The sequence below is a fragment of the Diceros bicornis genome, chromosome 1 (genome assembly GCF_020826845.1).
Source record: "Diceros bicornis minor isolate mBicDic1 chromosome 1, mDicBic1.mat.cur, whole genome shotgun sequence".
Classification (NCBI taxonomy): Eukaryota; Metazoa; Chordata; class Mammalia; order Perissodactyla; family Rhinocerotidae; genus Diceros; species Diceros bicornis.
The window spans coordinates 17531770-17554647 of NC_080740.1; the positions used below are offsets into that span (position 1 = coordinate 17531770).

The 22878-nt window shown below is 38.3% G+C and overlaps 1 protein-coding gene across 1 annotated transcript in view; it reads left to right on the plus strand.

Moving 5' to 3' along the window:
• ADGRV1 (adhesion G protein-coupled receptor V1) overlaps positions 1-21159 on the plus strand; it is a 521379-nt gene extending 500220 nt beyond the window's left edge. Inside the window, exons 88-90 of the mRNA XM_058528960.1 lie at positions 6627-6818; positions 9050-9227; positions 20725-21159. Coding sequence (XP_058384943.1) covers positions 6627-6818; positions 9050-9227; positions 20725-20843 — 489 coding nt within the window. The 3' untranslated portion in view covers positions 20844-21159. The remainder of the gene's footprint in view (positions 1-6626; positions 6819-9049; positions 9228-20724) is intronic.
• The last annotated feature ends 1719 nt before the right edge of the window (positions 21160-22878 follow it).

The window sequence follows — 22878 nt, forward strand, 5'->3', positions numbered from 1 at the left end:
CTGTCCTCACCCCATCCTACTCTCTCCCACTGATGAAATTTAAAAACCATAATCTCTTATTTAACAAATACTTCTTAACTTCTTCCTGTGTGCCAGGGCACATGCGATAAACTAAAAAATATATCAGTGAACTGCACATAGTCTCATGCTTTCTAGGAGGTTACAGTTTAATGGAAGATATACCTTTTTTGATCCCAAATTTGTAATTTTTGAGCTGAAGAAAGCCTAATTTTTATGAAGATTTCATTCCCCTGAGTCCTTTATCCTGCACTGTTTTGTGCACTTTCTTAGCCTATCTAAAAGATGGGTTGCCACTTGTATGATCCCACCACCTATTTTTTAACTATTTTTATAAGAGCATTGACATATACCTGGAGATTTTGAAATTGCACATTTTCCCTATGTCTCTGAAAACATTATTCCTGTTACTTTAGTATCTTAATGTTTCAAAGTTTTAAAAATATAAAAAAGAAAAACAACAATAATAAATGGCCCATGTGTCCTTGTTCCCATTACATGGAATTGATCATTACTAATACAGTGATAAATTTGCTTGCAGTTTAAAAAAAAAAATCACTTATTTTTGAGAAAAAACGATGAATATTTATTGTAAGGAATTGAAACAAGGAAGAAAAATATAAAGATTAAAAAATTTTAAAATCACTTCAAATTTCATCTATAAGTAATCCTTGTTAACATTAGGTGACTGTAATGGAAACAGCGATGCCCAGGAATTTTCCAAATTTGAGAGCACAAACCACAGATCCAGAAAACTTAGAGAACCGCAAACAAAGAAAAATACACATATGCATATCATAGTCAAACTCTAGACAATCTAAATAGGAAATCATGAAGGCAGCTTGGGGAAGTGAAGGGAACATTGCACGTAAGAAAATAATGCTAAAAATGAAGACAATGGAATGACATCTTTAAAGTCTTCCAACAAACAAAAAACCAAAACCTGTTAACCCAGAATTCTATATCTGGTGAAAATAGCCCTCTAAAATGAAGATGGAATAAAGACATTTTCAGGCAGACAAAAGCTAAAAGAATTCATTTCCAATAAATCTGAACTTACAAGAAATACTAAAAAGAAGTTCTGCATGTTTAAGGGAAAGGGAAATGATATGAGAGAAATCCAGATCTATAGAAAAGAATGAAGAACACCAGAAAGAGCAAATAAGTCATTAAATATAAAGGATCATTTTTAAAATCATTCCATTATACATGTATGTGTTGTTAAGTCTCCTTAAAGACCACTGGCTGACTTTAAGTGAACATCATTCTAGATGTTTCTTTCTAGACACATCTTTCTAGGCCTACTACATGTGATTGGATACCTAATTATAAATAAATTTTAAATATGTGACCATATTATGGTTGCTGTAATATACAAAATTTAATTTCAATTTACTTGCATTTGTCACAAGAAAAACTAAAATTGTTGAATTTCAAAAATGCTTTCACACCACAAAAGATATTCTAATCACTACAAGAGAGAAAAAAGATTTCTCTTAAATTAAGAAAAGAAATTATAAATACATTAAAGGGCTGGAATCACTGGGTTTTTGTTGTTGTTGTTTTGGTGAGGAAGATTAGCCCTAAGCTAACATCTGTTGCCAATCCTCCTCTTTTTGCTGAGGAAGGTTGGCCCTGGGCTAACATCCATGCCCATCTTCCTCTACTTTATATGTGGGACACCTGCCACAGCATGGCTTGATAAGTGGTGCATAGGTCCATGCTTGGGATCCAAACCCACAAACCCCGGGCCACTGAAGTGGAGCATGCAAACTTAACCACTATACCGCCAAGCCAGCCCCTGGAATCACTGTTTTTTATCACCTAGGTATTTCAATTTTATAGTATTGATTGACTATATACTATAAAAGATGATAAAGTCATCAATACTCGGATCTCTTCCCATCCCCACTCTTCCCAACCTCGGGAATTTTTTTAGTTAATATTATGCTTTTTACATTGTCTAGATACTTACATTTACATTTGACTCTATAACTATAATTCTCATAATTTTTTTCAATGTTAGTCATGTTTCTAAAAACACAGGTCTTTTTACATGATCCTTTTGCCATCTTTACTACTGAATTTTGTTTTTTCACACAGGTCTTTTTACATGATTGTTTTGCCATCTTCACTACTGAATTCTGTTTCTTTACTCCAAATGGGCAATTCATCTCATTATTGGTTATATTTTATTATCATGTAGTTTGTTTGTTTTTTTTTTCCCCCTAAGAAGATCCATGGATGTTGCATTCCCAGCATTTTTTTTTATGTTTGACAATTTCAAATGCTATATTGGCTGGGTATAAAATTCTTGGACCACTTTTTTCCTCAGAACTTAATAGATATTGCTCCATTGTCTTTTAACACTGAAAGTTGACATAATGAAGTCTGAAGCCAGCCTAAAATTTACCAATTACTAAGAGATTGGCTTTTTTTCTGCTTGAATATTTTAAAATTCAAAACTTAATAAGGCTATGATTTGGTATTAGTAAATCCATATCAAAATTTCCCTGGTACAGGGTATTATACTTTCAATCTGCAGATTTGGTTCTTTTTTTTTCTGGAAACTTTCCTTCTATTAATATTATATCTTTTTATTCATATTCAGTTACAATCTTTGGATTCCTTATTTCAAGGGTAGCAATTTCTAATGCTTGAGTATTTTTCTTACCTATTACCTTCTTTAATTCCTTTAATCTCTGGCTTTTTCATCTTAGTTCACTGGAATTTTATACTAGCAAAATCTCTCCTTTATTTTCAAATTCTCTAAGTCATGATATGCCTCATCCATAGTCAGTTCCAGCTGCCGAGAGCACAGTTGTCCATCAATTCTCATGGCATACAGTGAGATACATGGTGTCTGTAAGACCAGTTCCTGGGGCCAGCCCAGTGGCACGGTGGTTAAGTTCGCACACTCCACTTTGGTAGCCCGGGATTCACAAGTTCGGATCCCAGGCATGGACCTACAAACCACTCATCAAGCCATGCTGTGGCAGCATCCCACATACAAGAAATGGAGGAAGACTGGCAAAGATGTTAGCTTAGGGCCAATCTTCCTCACAAAAAGGAAAAAACGACCAATCCCTTATTGTCTGTAGATCTCTAGATTTTTATTCCTCAAATATTTAAGTGCTGGCACCACTATAAAATTTACATTTTAATGTCTAGACTGATTCAATTCTTTATGTTTTAATGGCAGGCTAAACACTATCACCTGCATATTTTTATCATATGTCATTGGTCAAAGCTCTTTGCCAGAATCTAAAATAAATATTAGAAATAGAGGCAGTGTGGAGTCAATATATCAGGTTGCTCAACACCATCAGCTCAGGATTGCTGAGAGCTCTGGCTGTATGGATGTGTTAATACTCACTGGTGAAGGACATAGTGTGAAGTCTGTCAACTCTGACTACAATTGGCTGTGAGTGTAGGATAGCATTCAGAACACGGAAAAAATAGTGAACTAATGTTTCACTTTATTTAGAGACAAATAAAATTAAAGGAGTGGGCCTGGGCAGCTGTTAAATAGGTTCACTTCATGCATTTGATAGTTGAACCACTTTTCTGTAACCTGAAGGAATTATGGGATGGGAGAGGCAGAGACAAAGAAGACTGCTGACTAAGACAACTTGCCTGCAGTTATGGTTTGAATACCTGGGTTTTACCCTCTTCTGAGGACCTTTTACAAGTCTTATCAAGGTTGACTGCTCCTAGTTGAGGGCTGTATCTTGGTCCTCACAGGGCACAGTCTCAGGTTCCAGATGAGTTCTCCAAACTGGTGTGAAGCCCTGAGACTTCACTTCCTCTAGACACAGGCAGCTTAATCAACTTCCTGTTTTACCCACTTCCCCTCTGCCACCACTTCTCGCTTAAATTTGTCAGATGGCAATGTTGATTCTTTCCCACCTCATATGGAACTGATAGAAATTAAGATAAGCAGCCAAAATCTCCTGTACTTATTTTGCTCCGTGATGATTTATTAATTCCTTTAGACCATTATGGTGTCATTTGTGTCTCGGTGAATGTTTGCTAATAAGGTTAAATTCTTGAACCAAAAGAAATACAAAATTGGCCAGAATGGGTATGGTCAATCCAGATAACAATCTAACCAAAGACTTTTGAAAGCATCTTTCATCATGGTAGTAGGAGATCCAACAAAATCATCAGAACAGCAATGCACAGAAAGAATTCCCCTCTCTGTAAGCCTTCAGTAGGTAAAGAATAGGAAGAACAGATGGTTTGTATATGCCCTGCTAATAAAACAGTTAACCTATTATTTTGTAGGATATTGTTGTCTTTGTGAGCAGCTCGAGAGTGGGAGCCAAATGTCTTATCCTTGCATCTCAGGGCCTGGCGGTGCACATAGTGGGTGCTCAGCATATTGGAAGGAATCACTGCGATTCTGGATTCTTTCACAGACCAGCATACAAAGGAGAGCCTGAGATTTAACATTCAGTGTTTGGAATAAGGACTTGTTTTTACTCTGAGGTCAGAAACCTCCACAGCTGAGTACTTTGGATAATGAAGGTCCCTTTTCTATATTTGCCCAGCCAGGGCTGGATACAGGCAAATGTCATACAATCTGCATTTAAACATTCTTTTCTTTCCACTTTAATAGTGTTTATGTTTCCTGGCGCACATCTAAAAGATTCAAAGTATTTACTGTCCATGTAAATATGCTTTTAAGAAAAAAACATGCCGTTTTCACAGGCAAGTTATTTTCAGCAAGCGGTTCCTTTCCTGAAGCATAAAAGGGTAGATATAAAAACAAACAAGAGGGAATGTGCTGTTTTAACAAATGGGTCCTTAGAGATGGATTTGAAAGCCTGGTTTTTGTTTTCTGATCCAGCTTTTGCCCTATCACTTCGTAACAACACTTAGAGAAATCCTGAAATAAATCAGTGACATTCTCACAATTTTTAAGGCTGACAGTTTAATTTTTTTCCTGTTTTGTCTATTGCTGGGGCCAATATAATTAGGTCATACCCATTTTCTTGTACAAAAAAAATTTTGGATGTGTATGTGTGTTTCCAGGAAGATTTGTTTCTGCTAATGTTCACAGCATCATCTGCACGTGAAACTAATTCGCTTTACCCTACGTAATTTAAAATATTAGTGTTGTTTCCAGAAAAATAAAATAACCCTAATTCAAAAGGAAATAAATGTTTCTGTTAGTTATTTTATGTCATGGTTAGAGTAATTATATTTAAAAATACTTTTAGAGAATAAACCACTGATTTTAAAACATATTTGTTAATTATATATGGATGCCAACTCAGAAGGAGTCTCTCCAGCAGAAAGGGGAGAAAGACCCAATTTATAACAGTATTCCAGAAATGGCCACAGAGATCAAATACTAGCGTGCCTACCTTGCAGACTGTCCCCTAATTTCATTTTATTTTAAAAGTTGGTTGTAATTCTTATGCCCTGAGTATTTGCCAATAGACTTTTTACTATTTATACCAGCAGATATAAGTTTCAAGCCCACAAGTATATTATTTGCTTTATTGCTTCCACACTCCTAGAAATGTTAGGAACCATGGGAGAATGCGAACTTCACAAAATGAAGATACTTAATCTGTGTTTTATGAAAAATCTTGACATTGACTCCTTTTCTTCCTTAATAAGCTGAGTGTCTTGCTTTCATTTTTGTGAATTAATACAAGAATTTTAGTAACTGAGGAGATTCTTATTTGCTTCCAGGACTTAAACACCAGGATTAACGGACACAAAAGGCACAATTTAACATATTTTATTGGCTGAGTATAAAGGTCAAAATTACCAAGCTTTATAGAAGCACCATTAGAAGTATACAGTAGACCCCTTGTAGACATCATGAAGGAAAGCCAGTGTAGGCAATGTCTGGAACACAAATACAAAATTTGAGTTGCTATCTGTGACGGAAGCAGAGCAATTGTCAAGAGTTTGACTAGGTTGCAAAAGAATTTAAAGGGCCAGCAGATCTTTAAGAATGCACAATATCGCTTTGTTGTTGTTTTGTAACATTTAGGAGAAGCAAGGCATGCTAAATATTAAGCAATCCACAGAATTCCTCTGAGTCCCTACCCAGTGATTCTATTTCCAAATGAGATAAGTAGGTGAGATCTATAAACAAAATCAGAAAGCTTAATTAGTGCTGCCCTTCCGGAAGTCTACAAGGTGGTGGGAGCATTAGTACCTCTCCTCAACCATTTTGCTAAGGAAAAAATGAGAATAAGTGAGATAGATGGGAAAAGATAGTAATTTTTTGGAAAGCAAAAGGTTTGCTTTCTAAAACAAAATGTACACAGCTAATCATATACTTCTGCAATTCTGTTTTCATATATTAGTAGAACTAGATTTTGGAGTTACTTCTGTTTTAACCAAGAAAAAAATGATCTGTTAGTGAGAGGGCAGTTTTCCTAAATGGCATTGAATAACTTTTTCATGACATTCAGAAATTTACAGGGGCCTCTTGCTAGACTTCTAGGATGTTCTGTGATTTCCAGCTTTGGGTAGAATTTGGAGAACACTTGCAGAAAATCAACTCTGCTTACAACCATGTTTATTCTTCAGCTGTGGTAGCAAGACTTCCTGTAACATGCTAGTGTTCTTTTCTTTTGCAGGGACTCTATGTTTTTGTGGTTTATTTCATTCTACACAACCAGACGTGTTGCCCTATGAAGGCCAGTTACACAGTGGAAATGAATGGGCACCCAGGACCCAGCACAGCCTTCTTCACACCCGGGAGTGGAATGCCTCCTGCTGGAGGAGAAATCAGCAAGTCCACCCAGAATCTTATCAGTGCTATGGAGGAGGTGCCTGCCCTTGCCCTTTCTCTGTCTCTTTCTCTCTCTGTCTTTCATATACAGCCTTTCCATCTCATAAAGAGTACCAGTTAAATGATGCTACATGACTTTTAAATCCTTTTCCTACTGACATCCTCTGATCTGTGGTGTTGGATTTGCTTGCTGTGTATCATGCCTGTTATCTAATTCTTTTTCTTCCCTGCCCTGTGAGCTATACTAACCAGCAGTTTGTACTGGGAAGTCAGACAGAGCATAACTTATCATCTCTTTCTTCAAGATCTATCTTATTTGACGCGGCAGTGACTGAATCTGCTTCAAAAACGGTTTCTTAAATACTGTTCTTCCTAAAAATACTTTCTCAGCCCTCTTCCTTCACCCATCCCAACTCACTACTTCCATCCCAACAAACACTCCATGAAAACAAGGTAGGTCAAAACTCTTTTTAGTTTAAATACCAGAAAATATTTAGAACAAAGGCTTGGAAGAGTGCTATAGCAGCTCCACTAGAAGATCTATCCAGATGTACCTCCCGCTACTCCCTGCATTCTCTCCACATCATTTTGGTTTCCTGTGTCTAAATCACATTGCCACCAACCTGTCAGTAATGTCACCCATAGCGCTGGGACCACCCAAAACACACCCTGACAATTTCTGCAGTGCTTGCCTACCATTCCTTACATAGCCCGTATTGCCCTTGCTGTACTAAAGAGCCCAGAGGAACAGTGTTTCTGTTTGCATCCTGAAAAAGGCAAGAAATCGAAGTGCATTTGTCTAAAAAGGAAACAGTTTATGGATAGGTAAGTAGGTAGGCAGACAGATATAGATAGTCTACCTGCTCAGTGATATTTTTTGTCTTCCATGTTACTGTAGAAAGTAATTTTATTCATGTCAGGTTAAAATTAAGGTAAGTGATCACAAATCAAGTACAATACTTAAAAATTGAGATGTCTTTAGTACCCTTAAATATTTAGAAATCTAGTACCATTTCTATATCCCCCAAATTCTTAAAATTGAATTATTTTCACATCATAGTTGATACCAGTAGAAACAGATATTTTTAGGATCAGCAATTCAGAGTGAATCTTAAAAACAAATTTTTTTGTTGTTTTTTTTTTTGATTTGTTATCCATTCTAGCATTTGTCTAGATCTGAACCACACAATGTGATAGCCATTAGTTGTGTGTGGCTATTTAAATTTAAACTAACTAAAATTAAATAACATGTAAAAATTCAGTTCATCAATCACCCTGGGCACGTTCAAGTGCTCCATAGCCATATGTGTCTGGTAGCTACCGTAATGGAGAACGCAGGTATAAAATATTGGTATTACCACGTAAAGTTCTATTGAACAGTACTGGTCCAGAGGTTCGACTTCTTAGTGAAATTGTTTAAGGTTTCATCTTCTCTCAAATTTATTTCTGCAGTCCTCAGGTCACTTTTCTCAGTAGGAGTCATCCCTGTAGTCTCTCAGAAAACCTTATATTGAGAGGCAGCAGCTGTGACAGTTCAATTCCTGGGCCTGAGCCACTACTTGAATGCTCATTTGGAGTGTTGCACAATGGCATATTCCAAAGTGTGCTCTGCATTCCTCAGAGGCTTAGAATTGGCCTTGATCCAGCTGTCAATGAGGGACTGTCAGAGACATTCTAGAAAGCCACGCAGAGAAGGGAAAGCATTAGGAAAGGAGGGATTAAGTGGTTGTTTACCAGTAACCAAGAGGGAAGTGAAGATATTTCATCATTTCAGGACAGGGGTATCTTTTTAATCATTTAATCACAAAAAGGAGTTTAGAATGCTATCAAAGAACTTTTCTTTTTCAATTCAGTATGTCCTTATAGATAGCTACTCTATTTAAAATTCTGTGTTGTGTCTTAGAATAAAGATTAGGAGGATTCTTCTCCAGTTCTTATATTTTTAACAGTTTTCTTTGCACATATCCTGCAAAAAAATAAAATGTATTGATTGGGTCAAAAAAAATAGTTTTCTTTCCCCACACATGACAGCCTAGAAATCTACAAGTAATTCTAACAAAGAAATTGTTTAGAATCACTAAATTAGATTGTCTTATGGAAAGACATACTTTTCTAAGGAACAAAGGTAAAATTCAAGGTCTTGATTCTAACTCTTTCAACTTAGTCTTTGCAATGAGATGTGGAGATAAATTATTCAGATAGATTTTGGAGTAAATATGTACATATTCGTATTATGGTTTCCTTTTCTCCCCACCCCAACCCAAAAAGGTGCCATCTGAGTGGGAGAGAGCATCCTTCCAACAAGCCAGTCAGGCCAGCCCTGACTTAAAGCCAAGTCCACAAAATGGCGCAACATTCCCTTCTTCTGGAGGATATGGCCAAGGGTCACTAATAGCGGATGAGGAGTCCCAGGAGTTTGATGACTTGATATTTGCATTAAAAACTGGTATGTATAAACCCACAAACCACATTAGAAGTAGGCACTCTTGCTGTGCTACAATTTATGTCTTCTTCCCATGAAGTTGCAGAAGACATACAATCAGTCACCCTTAGCACATCCTGATTCTCATGACCCACTCCTAATCCCAGCCAAACTCAGGATATTTTGTTCTTGGCACCAAATATAACACAACCTAAAAATAATTTACAATTTGCTTTTAATAAAAAGGCTTACTCTAACTAAATGTAAATATCTCTGTCCTGGAATCTTGCTAGAACACCAAGATAGTACTGAGACAGCTTCAGTGTTGTAAGACAATCTGGTAGGGATCTCACTGAGAGAGTTTTGCCTCTGACCTGCCAAAGAGACCGTCTGGAGTATCTTTGAAGCAGAAACTTTCAAAGGCACCATAATGGGCCTCATATAGTTCTATAGTTTTCGAAGTACCATCACATACAGTATTTCTTTGGCTCTTCTATATGTTCAGCCACTCAACCTGTGACCCCAATGGATAATTGTTTTCAAATCAAATATGCAGTTTTTTTCTTTTATTTTTTTCCTCAGAAAAATGTTGAACAGTCACTGTTATAAAAATTTCAGTGAACTTTTCATTTCTAGATGTACAAACAAGCAAGAAAATGTGTCCATGCTCAGATGAACCTATTGAAATAATTATTCAAAAGTGCATTTTTCGGGCTGGCCGGTGGCACAGCGGTTAAGTGCACCCGCTCTGCTTCAGCAGCCTGGGGTTCACAGGTTCAGATCCCGGGCACACATCAACACACCGCTTGTCCAGCCATGCTGTGGCGGCGTCCCATATAAAGTAGAGGAAGATGGGCACGGATGTTAGCCCAAGGCCAATCTTTCTCAGCAAAAACAGGAGGATTGGCAACGGATGTTAGCTCGGGGCTGATCTTCCTCACACACACAAAAAAAGTGCCTTTTTCTATATTTATCTGTATATTCAGAATAGTGCTTTGCACTTGCTAAACCTTTTGTAGATGTTGAAAAATGAATGAATGAGTGAATGAATGAATTGAAAAAATGAAACTTAGAGTTTCCTTGGAGGAATAGACATTCACACAAACATGACATAAGGAAGAGTAAAATAAGTAGTGGAAGGAGTTATTAATTATTGAGGAAATCGAGGAAATAAAAAATAAAAAAAACCTTCTCAACAGATTCTTGAAAAATGTGTAGGTTTTGCATGGGTAATGAGTGGAGGAAAGGCATCACAGACTGAGAAAACAGAATTAGCCTAAGCCCAGGGCTCAGCGGTCATGGCTGCTTGGGGAGAAGGAAGTACTGCAGTGTGGCTAGGGTGGAGGTGAGTGGAGCCAGGCAGTGGGAGAAAGGCCTGGAAGGTGGTTAATAATTTACTGTAGTTCCCAACTGGGTTTCAGCGAACACCCTCTTGGACGTATTCGTAGTTATCCTCACTGGGAGGCCCCACTGACTGAATATGTTTGGGAAACTGCAGAGATTCACAGTTCACATTAGCATTTTAGCAGCTCTGAAAAGTCCTGCAGGAAAGAAACCCACTTCACTTAATTTAACCTGGTGTTTCCGGAACACATTTTGTGATAGATTATTTTGGGGGAGCAGATCACTTACTGATATTTTGCATAGTATTAAAATGCTGTTCAGATGCCATACTAAGGAGTGGGATTTTTATAGAACCTAGTGAGCCATGGAGGTTTTTGAGGAGGGGAATGGCATGTTCCCACTGGTTTCTGAGACAAAATAACTCTTATGAAAGTATGAAGAATAAATTTAGAAGCAAAATCAGAAAGGCTAGGAGGTTATTACAATTGTTCAAGGGAATGAGATTCAGGGCCCAGATTGGGGAAGTAGAAATGAAAAAGAGGAGATGAATACAGAGGAACGCTGAGGGGACACTGAGAAGACAGTCGGTGAGGCTCCTGCTTTTCACCTGGTTACTGAGGAATTGGTTACAAAGCATTGTTCATTTATTTCTTTGCAGGGGGTTACTGATGAGTTCAGAGTTGGACGTATTGAACATTAGGCCTGGTAGCTCTTAAATATTCAGGTTTGAAGAATCTTAGACAAGGGATCGGGATTGGAGGTATTGATTTGAAATCCATCAGTGCAGAGATGATATTTGTAGCTAGGGGAATAAATAAGTTTGATCTGGGAGAGTGGAAGGAAAGAGATGAGAAGAAAAGAGGTAAAGAAGGGGAGGGAAAGGGAGGAAGGGAAAACAAGAGCAGGAAAACAAGAAGAACATCCCAGATAATATCTACATTGAAAGACTGAACAGAAGAGGGTCCCACAGAGGACATTGTAGCATGAAAAAGAACTAAAGAGAGAAGAGAGTTTCACGAAGGAGAGAATGAAGAACTGCATAAAATGCTCCTTAGCGTTAGCACTAAAAAGGGGCCTTCAGATTACAAGTAATTCTCAGGAAAGATTGTGTCCCCAGCACTACAAAATGGTCAGTTGTTGATGTTATGACACTGGAAACATAAAATGAATTCTTACAGCATAATTAAATTAGATGTGGGTCCTATATATATCACAAGTATTAAATGCATTCAGTTCAGGAATGTATGGAATGACTTGCTTACTTATAGATTGAGTTTAGCATTCCTCAGAGTTCACTAAACTCGTTAGGAAATAAATACTGAAAAAGACCAACATAACAGTCCCTAACATTGGTCCTCCCTATTTTTAGAAAAGGTACTATAATAATCAAGCACCACCCCCTAGACATTTTCCATCATAGAATATGGTCAAATCAAAGGAGCAGTCCACATGCCACTCCATCTGCAGCAGAATTGACAATTGACACATAAGCCAGATTTGTTCCAACAGGGTGTTTTGTTTGACCCTCTTAGCATTTTAACATTTTTTTTTAACAAAAATTTAAAAATTTAGAGATATCCCATAAAAATCCAGAATTTCTAAAAAAAAAAAAAAATCTACAGCACTGCTTGATTGGAGTGGAGCCATGGCTGCCCCTTTAGACAGAACACTCTTCAGTTTATCCAGTGCTCACCAGACCTGTGTAACTGGTTTGTGCTGGTCTCCCTGGCCTCTGTGACACGAGTTTGCAAACCTTGACCTGTCTCAGGTCCACCTTAATTGTGGGCCACTCCAAACCAAGTACTGGGAACAGTGGGTCACCCACGTCTTTTTCATTTGAATCCTTAAACAACTTTGAAAAGCTATGTAACCCTTTGCATATATTTAAATAAACAACTAAAGATTTTCATCATAAGTTTAAATTGTATCAAATAATGTAATATCCACTGCATTATAAATTTCAGTGTTTTAAAATAAAAATTTTACATTATTCTTTTAAACTAATTCAAAGGAGCCTAAATACCATAGCAATTTGGTACTCACTGTTATTCATTTCATTTAAGAAATATATGAGCAGGCTTTTCTTTTACATCTGGAAATTTTACATCATTCTCTTTTCTCCTTGAGCTTGTATTTCCATTCCACTCCCACCATAGAATTTTATCCTAGTGTAATATATTTTATGCTTGAAATTCATTTTACCTTCACCTGCTCATACTTCTCTCCAACACAACATGTATGTAAATTAAACAAATTTCTTCTGTGACCATAAGACTATAAGTGTCAAAAATTTCCTTTGTATTGTTATCATTACAATTATTATTAGCCTACAGTTGAATAAATCAACATTGATAACAGAAACTAAATGTTTTGATAAATAATTATCAAAAAAAATCTCATCAGAAGAGTGCATATGCAAGTTAAAGATCTGGGAATATATTTCCTTAAAGCTGTCCTTCCCACACCACCTTGTACCCTTTGAAAAGGCTTCATGTACCGTGAGTTAAAGAAATCCTAATTTGGAGCTCCTGCTTCAGATGCTTTATAAAGGACTTGAGAAGCACTGACCTGGAGCATCATGTAGCGTTAGATGATGAGATGGGGCAGCCAGCTCCCAGATTTACCACTGACTTCAGCCAAATTATTTAACCATACCTTCTCATCTATATTAAATGGCCTACCAAACTCCTATTTTCCTTTCTACCTCAAAAATCCTACATCAAGAAGATTTTCTTTTTTTTTTCATCAAGAGTGGCCCTAAGCTAACATCTGTTGCCAATCTTCCTCTTTTTCTTTTTTTTTCCTCCCCTAAGCCCCAGTACATAGTCATATATCCTAGTTGTAGGTCCTTCTAGTTCTTCCACGTGGGATGCTGCCACAGCATGGCTTGATGAGCGGTGAGCAGGTCTGTTCCCAGGATCCGAACCCGCGAACCCCAGGCTGCCAAAGCAGAACACACGAACTTAACCGCTACGCCACTGGGCCGTCCCCAAGAAGAGTTTCTTATTCTCAGTAATTTCTATAGTGCACCTGAGAATTTTCCCCTTGAGTGTATATATAACATCCAGCCACAGATATCTCCCTGTGTTCCAGGCTTTCTGGCAGGCCCTGCACCACTTCTTAGATCTACAACTGACCTGGAAACACTGGTAATTTAAGAAAAAAGTGGGGGGCCGGCCCCGTGGCTTATCGGTTAAGTGCGCACGCTCTGCTGCTGGCGGCCTGGGTTCGGATCCCAGGCGCGCACCAACGCACCGCTTCTCCGGCCATGCTGAGGCTGCGTCCCACATACAGCAACTAGAAGGATGTGCAACTATGACATACAACTACCTACTGGGGCTTTGGGGGAAAAATAAATAAATAAAATTATAAAAAAAAAAGAAAAAAGTGGGCCTTTGGCATTCAGTAGCCCTTCTTTTTAACATTCTTCTTTCTTAGTTTTAGGATCATTCATAATAAAGCATTCTATAAACACAGGTGGAAGGTAAAAACATTTTCTGTGGTTTTTATATTTTAATAGAAAACTCTTAAAGACCACCTTCAAGATGAAAAAAACAAATGCATCCTTAATTGTGGGACTTAGGTGCTGTGATAGGACAAGGTGAGGAGAGATTTGTTTGTCTTTCTTGAATTGCACCACCTATGCATCAGTTTTGTCCTATGTACTTCCCTTTCTCTAAGTCCTGCACTAAAATATGTGTCAGAGAGTATATAGCAGCCAGGACAGAGGTTAATAAGTCACACATAAGCAGGTTGGTCGCAAGAGCAGGAAGCATGATCCATCCAAGCACAAATTCCACATAGAAGCAGGAAAGGTTGGCCAGATGAATGTGTTGAAATAGGAATGAGTGCTAGTCCTCGGCCAAGGCATATGTTCCACAAGGCTAGGATTCATCTCAGTAACCCTGGATATATAACAATGCTGGGTACCCCAGTTGATGCTTTATATAGGATGGATGGATGGATGGGTGGCTTGATGAATAGGTTTCAGGAGGGGGGACTGAGTGGGCCTTTCAATAGCCATTAATACCATTTCCTATGCCCTTTTTAAAATTATTTTTTATTTATTTTATTTTTATTTATTTATTTATTTATTTTATCAAGGTAACATTGGTTTATAACATTGTATAAATTTCAGATGTAGACCATTATATTTCAACTTCTGTGTAGACTATATCATGTTCACCACCAAAAGTCTAGTTTGCATCCGTCACCGTTCGCATGTGCCCCTTTACCCCTTTCACTCTCCCCCCACCTCTCTTCCCCTCTGGTAACCGCCAATCTGTTCTCTGTATCTATATGTTTGTTTATTTGTTTATCTTACACATCCTATGCCCTTTTAATCTCTCTCAGAATTCATCATCTTTCAATCTGGAATAATTTTGAGATATTCAAACACTTACTAAAATACTTATATTAACTCAATAGGTAGAATGCCTTTATTTGGATGCAGGAAAGGGAATTTAATGTCAGAATGCCATTGCTCCAAAGGGCAAGCAGGAAACGTGGCACTCTTTTTAGCTAAGATAGTCTCTTTCTAATTACATTAAGATCAACTGTGGGAAAGACTAGACCTCTACGAGGGAAAACCCAGTAGCCAGTTTCTGAATTGGAAAACACCATTACTTCTTTACAAGCATTTACAAATGTGTCAGCAGGCTTCAGGTTCCCATTTAACAGCTACAGTTGAATTCCAAAGTGAACAAGACAGTGTTTTTGAGGCCAGTGTGCTAGTGTACACTTTTTTGTATATTTCAAAATAACCCACCAAGGCAAGTATATTTAAATAGTTTAGTATAAAACAGAAGCCCTGGCCTCAAATCCAGTCATGGACTTCTTTTTCTATCTAAATTTTAACCATATTGAATTCTTAAAAAAAAAAAAAAAACACTAGTGACCTTTTTAATTTTTTAAAATAAATTATTTGTCTTTCTATGAGAAATCCACATTTCACTCTAAAAAGAGGACGTAATATTCTTCAATTAGTTGTTCTTCAAGTATATCAGCCTTTCTACAAGCAAATGAGACACTTAGTTCTAGACTAATGGTGTCCTGATTATTATTAGTTTTTTAAATAGAACTTTCTAATGTATCATCAGTGTCCCCAACCAGGACTTTAGGAGAATGAGAACAGTCACCATGGGACAGCCTCCATTTTAGGGAAGAGGAGAAGGTACTGAGCTAACTGAAACAGAGACTCAGTCTACACAAAGGGTGAGGGTAGGATGGAAGGGCATGTACTCTAGTTACATTCCTAACAAGAAGTGTCTTGAGCACTGGCATTTTTATGTTTATCCAAAGCTGACAAGATTCTAGAATATGTCAACCTTAGAGCATACTAGGCTTAGAAACAGGGTCTTTCTTCACAGGGGGCTTCTCCCAGAGAGATTGCAGTAGTCCCTCCTTTTCGGAGGTTTTGCTTTCCACAGTTTCAGTTGCCTATGCTCAACCATAGTCTGAAAATGTTAAATGGAAAATTCCAGAAATAAACAATTCATAAGTTTTAAATTGTGTGGTTCTGAGTAGTGTAATGAAATCTCATGCCATCATGCTCCATCCCTCCCAGGATGTGAATCATCCCTTTGTCCAGCAGATCCAGGCTGTATACACTACCCACCCATCACTTAGTAGCTGTCTGGGTTATCAGATGGACTATCACAGTATCTCAGTGCTTGTGTTCAACTAACCCTTATTTTACTTAATAGTGGCCCCAAAGCACAAGAGTAGTGATGCTGGCAATTTGGACATGCCAAATAGAAGCCGTAAAGTGCTTCCTTTAAGTGAAAAGATGAAAGTTCTTGGCTTAATAAGGAAAGAAAAAAAATCATATGTTGAGGTTGCTAAGATCCATGGCAACTTTTATTACAGTATATTGTTATAATTGTCGTATTTTATTATTATTTATTGTTGTTATTCTCTTTCTGTGCCTAACATAAATTAAACTTTATCATGGGTATGTATGTATGGGAAAAAGCATAGTATATATAGGATTCGGTACTATCCATGGTTTCAGGCATCCACTGGATCTTGGACCATATCTATCCCCCAGGATAAAGGGGGACTACTGTATTCTGACTTCCCATTATCTGTAGTCCTTTAGCTTCCTGGTTTACCTCAGGCCAATGACACAACTGTCACCATAAACATTTCCCTATTGGAAACCTTTAAATGATTTCTTTTTCAATCAGAAGAAAATAAGTAACAAGTCCTTGAAAACATTTAGAATCAAAGCCCAAATACTCAAACTTCTCAAAGACCTCAACTTCTCTTTCAGAGATATCACATAAAACCACAATGACTTATTTAACTTCAAAAACTTCTGCAGCCCAGTGTACTACACAAAGTCAGATGAGCATCAAAGTGGAAGACTGAAATTTGGAAAGATTTTGATTTTTCTTTTTCCTCAGAAAAGGATTGAAGGAGTATGACCTTCATATCATTGTCACATTTTAAAAGGCCCTAGAAAATAAGAATGGGCCTTGGGGTCAGAGAGCCCTGTGTTGGAATCTAGTTCTGCAGTCTGCTCTCTGTGTGACTTTCAGCAAGGGACTCAACCTTTCTGTTTCCTTGTTTATCAAATAAGGGTTATTATAATTAGCTTGTAAGTTTTCATGGGGTTTAGAAGTTGTCTGTGTAGAGAATCTGTCATGGTGTCTGGCAGAGTTTAAGTTCAATACATGGTATGAATGACTTGTTGGTTCAAATTATTGTTATGCCTAAAAACAGTTTTAAATGCTTATAATATATTCTTTAATACCTGGGTGTTCACTGCACCATGACTAGTGAGTGAGGTAGGAATTGGGGGGTGAGATGGGTAGGGGCTTGAAGATGTGCCAAGGAGTTTGAAGTTTATTCTATAGACAAAGTTGAATACTCGAAACCTGGGGGACAAGGAAGTAACAGGATTAGAGCTGCCACCACAAGAGGCAGTATGGTGTAGAAGAAAACACCCTACATTTGGGGTCGGAAGTCCAATTGAATATCTTCATTCTGTGAAGATATCCCTGCTATGTGATGTGGGCAAGTCAATGAACACCTCTGATCCCTATTCAGTCCCTGCATCAGTAGAACAGGACTAATAATCACCCCTTCCCTAACTAAAGCATGTTGAAATGTTGAGGAAAGGAGAGCCACTAGATTAGTGTAAATCGTTATTTCTAGTTCCTTTGACATTGCCTGTTCTGTCTACCAAAGGGGAGAGCAACTATTATCACAGTTACTGGATTTTTCTTGAATTTTTGGCTTAAAATTTAAGCACAAAAATACCTTTCAGAAAATCAGGATACTCACTGCAAAATACCCTCCTGGACCATTTAATGAATTACAAAGAGATGAAGGGCCTAGGCTGTACTCCCTGTCTGCCATGTTACTACTGTTTGCAGTATGTGCCCTTTCTGAGTCTCACTGAGGGATTTGAGTGTCATATGCATTTATTTCCACTGGGCAGAAATTGAGGAGGAAGATGAGGTGGGTCATGTAGAGGTGGTGATTCAAGGGGAGGCTGTAACTACAACTTGCTGACATCTCACAGGGCTCTGGGCTACTCAAGCTGGTGACACCCGTTCACAGTAAAGCTGCACCCATGTTACACCTCGCAACCCAGTTTGCTCTGTCCCTCACAGTCTGCCCAGCAGGCTTTCAGTACAGAACTTCTTTCTAGTGTGCTTTATCCCTGTGATGGGCAAACACGCATTCCTAGTGGGGTTTAGAGCACGCTGACATGGAACCAGTGGGGTTTAGAGCACGCTGACATGGAATCATTAAGCCCCACTCTGCCCTGATGCTACCATGGAGTCCTCTCTGTTTCTCTGTAGTTGATCTCATATTGGGCAACTTTGTTACTTAGTTCTTTAGTTCCTCCTCATCCAGATCAAGCTGCTATAGGCCTCAGGGCCTCAGTAATCTTCTCCTTATAGAATGGCCAATGTCTTACCAATCCACTGAAGTTTTTCCAAGGGGGACAGTTCTCCTGCTTCTCTGGCAGAGAAGCCTGGGCCCTTTGTCCTTCTAAGGTGTGGTGGCCGACTCAAATGTTAGCTTCAGGGGCCAGGCAAGTACTGTTACTGATTCAAGAGGGCTGGATGAAAACAATGGCAGACAATGGCAAATCATCCAAATCAGGGCAATTTGAGAGGGTAAAGGGGATCTGATTAACATTTTTCAGGTATAAACTAGGACTTTTCAAATATTACATCCTCCATCTCCCTGTTTTGAAGGAATGGTGAAAGAAGTATTTGTGAAAGGGTGTGGAAATGAGCCTTGATGGATGGGAAGAAAGATGCTCAGGCTGGAATTAACACGGCGCATGCAGGACCAGTCGAGAGACTTGATCACTTTGAGAAAGCTCTACAATGACAAAGGTTGAAATATGTCTGTTTGGTAGGGAAGAGCCAGATTAGGAAGTGTCTTGAAATCAGAGGTTTGAATGCAGAGGGTTCCAGACTTGATGCAATTGGCAATAGGAACTAATGTTTGTTCTTGAGAAGGAGAGGGCAGTGGAGTGCAGAATGGATCAGAGGAACAGAACAGGTGATAGAGGTGGAAGAGGCATTTTCAAGAAGTCAAATGCAGAGCATAGTTTATTAATACATTCAACAAACATATACTGAACTCCCCCAGTATGCGGGGTGCCCTATGAGCCAGGAGATATAAAGATACGAAGGACATAATCCAATGGGGGAGTCAGAAATTTTAAAAAAGAATCCTCATGTTTCCATGGGTAGCAGAGGTGACACCTGAGTTGATATTTATAGGAAGGATGGAGGCAGCAGATTAAAGAGTTGGGAAATGAGAAGGCATCCCAGGCAGAAGATCCAGCATAAAAACGTGTGAAAAGGGAGTAACTTTTTCTCTAGTGAGACATTAGGCTAGAGAGCAGGCAAGGGGCAGACGGATCATGTGGGCTTTGAAGCAGAGCTGAAGACAAGGCCTCCAGTGGTCAGACAGCAGGAGGAGATTCAAGAGAAAGCAGAAGAGGTCTGGAAAGAGCCAGCAGATCAGAGGATGAGATGAGCAAGTACAGTGTCACAGAAGCAAAGGGAGGAAGTGGGGTTTCAACAGCAGCCTTTAAGAGAAAGAGGGTGAGAAGGACAGAGACCAGAAGAGGGAGGATTTGGCTAGAACAAGGTCAGTAGTGGGCCCCTAATGCCATCTCCAAATAGGTTAGGACGAAGCTAATTCACCGTCTTCCTACATCTACCAACTCTGCAGAATCACCTTCCCTACGTCTCAGACAGAAAGGGAAGTCTCAGCTCCCCAGCAACTGGGTTTTCACTTTCCTTCCTGTTCACAGAGTGTAGTGCCCAGCCGAGGGGGAGGAGCTGGGCGCTGTAATCTCTGGTGATTCAAACCAGCAGCACGCCCTGTGACCACATCCCCATTCTGTGTGTTTGTGTGTGTGTGAGAGAGAAAGAGAGACAGCAGAAGAGCTGATGTGTTCCTCTGCGTATTAGAGAAGAAAAGAACAAGGTGTTACTCTAGCATAGTGTTAAGTTTTCTGAATTATGCTGAGTTGTGAAAAAAGTAGTGAATAGTGGCACTTCCTCAAAACAGCAATTCTGGGTGCTATCTGTCATTAACAGCTAGCTTTGTGGGATCCTTGTGTGAATCTGTTTTGGCACTGTGTTACGTAACTAGTTTTATCTTGGGATCAGATCTGAGTCATTCAGAGCCAGTATTTTCCGGGCGCTGACATGACACCAGGTGTTGTCAACGCGAGCCTTTCTTCTCAGATCACTGCTCACGCTGAGTCTCACCTGAAGGGCCTACCATAGTTAGTACACGTGGGGTTGGAGGTTCTGCGTTTTCTAGCAGCAGATCCTACACCCCTGCTGAAAAATTCTAATAACCTGCCTGACTTTTTAATATTAATAAGCCCCGAGTTGAGAAATGCTGTTCTTGGGAGTAAGTTACACCTGTTCAACTATGTGGAAACAGAAAAAAAAAGATGGAGAACCCAAACTATATCTTCAGAAATTAATTTTTATTTATAAAAACCACCAAAAGAAATTTAAAATATAGTTTTATAATTAAGTGTTAATTAATAACATATATTCTAAATGCATAGCTCACTTTCTGCTAATATAATAAAAATAAACGTGTTGGCTTAATGTAACTTGACCTTCAATTCACTGCACTAATAGTTGGGAGTTTCCTGTTTATTCTTTTTCTATTGCAGGTGCTGGTCTCAGTGTCAGTGATAATGAATCTGGTCAAGGCAGCCAGGAGGGAGGCACCTTGGCTGACTCCCAGATCGTAGAACTCAGAAGGATACCCATCGCCGACACCCACCTCTAGCGCCTCAGTAACCATTAGAATGAGGATACTTTCAATTTGTGTTGGCTTTGTGCTAAAACTCTATAAGTGTATGCAGCCGTATAATAGGAATCTGTGAATTGTCCTGGATGGTTAACCCAGTGATTGTTGTGTTTGGAATATAAATTACTTACCTTTGTGCAACCTGAAAAGTCACTGCTATAATGAAAGACTGAATCGATTTATATCAGTTAATAGGATGTACATATTCTAAGAACATTAGTTGTTTTTTAATCATCCTACAGGGCTAACATTGTTGAATAAAAGTAATAACAATCAATAAAAACAATAGAATCCATTTGGCATCACCCTGGCTCATTATTGACGAGGAAATGTTGTGGATGAGCAAAGAAACAAACTCTATCTCTAGATGACGTCAAGCACCCTGTTCCTTCCAGCACCGGTGCAGGTGATCCAGATTCGAGACTTCACAGCATCCAGAAGACTTTCATTCCTAAAAACCATAAAATTTATTGTCTGATGATGATTCTGCACATAAGTGTTGACGGGGGTACTGTGGTTTGCATAGTCTTTCATCAAAAGTATGTCTTTCTGCTCATTATAAAATTAGGGATCTGAACATTTTCCAGAATGAATGTTCTGTTCCCAGTTAAAAATAACTCCATCAAGCATTTTAGCACAGCTAAGAAGAGATCATTCAAACAGTACAGAGTTTGTTTGGGACAAATATTTCTTGGTTTGGATTTTTCAGTCTTTCTTTGTCTTGGAATGAGAAATCAGAAAGTCTATCCCAGAACAAACACTGTTGTGTTAGTGATGATTTCATTGACTGTGGTTCCAGAAGAATCATTAGGAACAGAACAAGTTTGTCCTAAGGAACATTGTTGACCTTTTATTTTGGAATTCTTACGTATTCTTGAGAAAATCAGTATCATCCCAAGAAAAAATTAAAATTTAAAAGCAATTATCTAAGAAAATTTTGTTCTGTTAATCATTTCCCTTAGAGCCATAATAAAATATTCAAGTGCTCTGTCATTGCTGTTAAGCATGACTTTATTTTTTATAAAACTTGAGGTGGCATTATTTATCTTGATAAATTATAGAATAACTCTTTCCTCTCGTCTTCCTGTTAGTCTTCCCCTGCTCGCATCTCCTCCCTCTTATATTGAGTTCTGATCAGTGGATTGTCATTGAAGGTAGAAAACAAAAGCTGCACAACAAAATCAAACAGCATAAAAGACAAAGGCTGCATCATTGGTGGAGTTATAATCTTTTTTAGGAACTTTAGAGATGTTGTATAAAAGATTGAATTTTCCTTAAGTGACCAAAAAGTTAGTTCTCTCTTTCAACCTACAGTGCTGTAGTCTGTTCCATGATAGGGTAGAAGCAATTAATTGCTCATAATATATAAAATTTAAGATGAAAATTTTGAAACTGGTAAGCATTCTAAAATTGTTAATAGGTTTTAATGACTTTGGGGGCGTAGGTAATGATTACAGAAATATGAGATTTCGCAATGGAATCCATGAGTTATAATCACCGTAACAATTTTTGCAGATAACTAGATGTCTAATTCTCTAATAAAGACAATTGTCAATAGCTATTTTCATTTCTAGATGTTAAGAATTTGGGGAAAATCCAGCCAAAAACATGACAATCAGGGACACCTTTCTTACTTCAGCTTACTGGATTTCTATTGCTATCCAAAATGCCGTCTTGATAAGGAATCAAAAGGACCACCCGCCACTGTTCAGCATGATTCTTTTAAATATTAGAAGGAAAAAACAAGATTTCTAGAAGCCACAGTGCTAAAACAAATAAGCTTCATATTCCAACAGCAGCAATATTTTGCCATCCTGTTTCCTCCCAATGTAGATTAAAATAGGAATCTGCCAGGGAAGTGTAGTACTATGTAGGAAAAAGCAAATCAAATCAAATTCTTAAAAATGAAAACTGAAAGGCTGGGACTGTAACACTCTCACTGTGGTCTTTCTCTTTCAGGAGGTTTGGTCCTCTTTTTCACCATGACATTTTTTAAACAGCTTTATTAAGATAT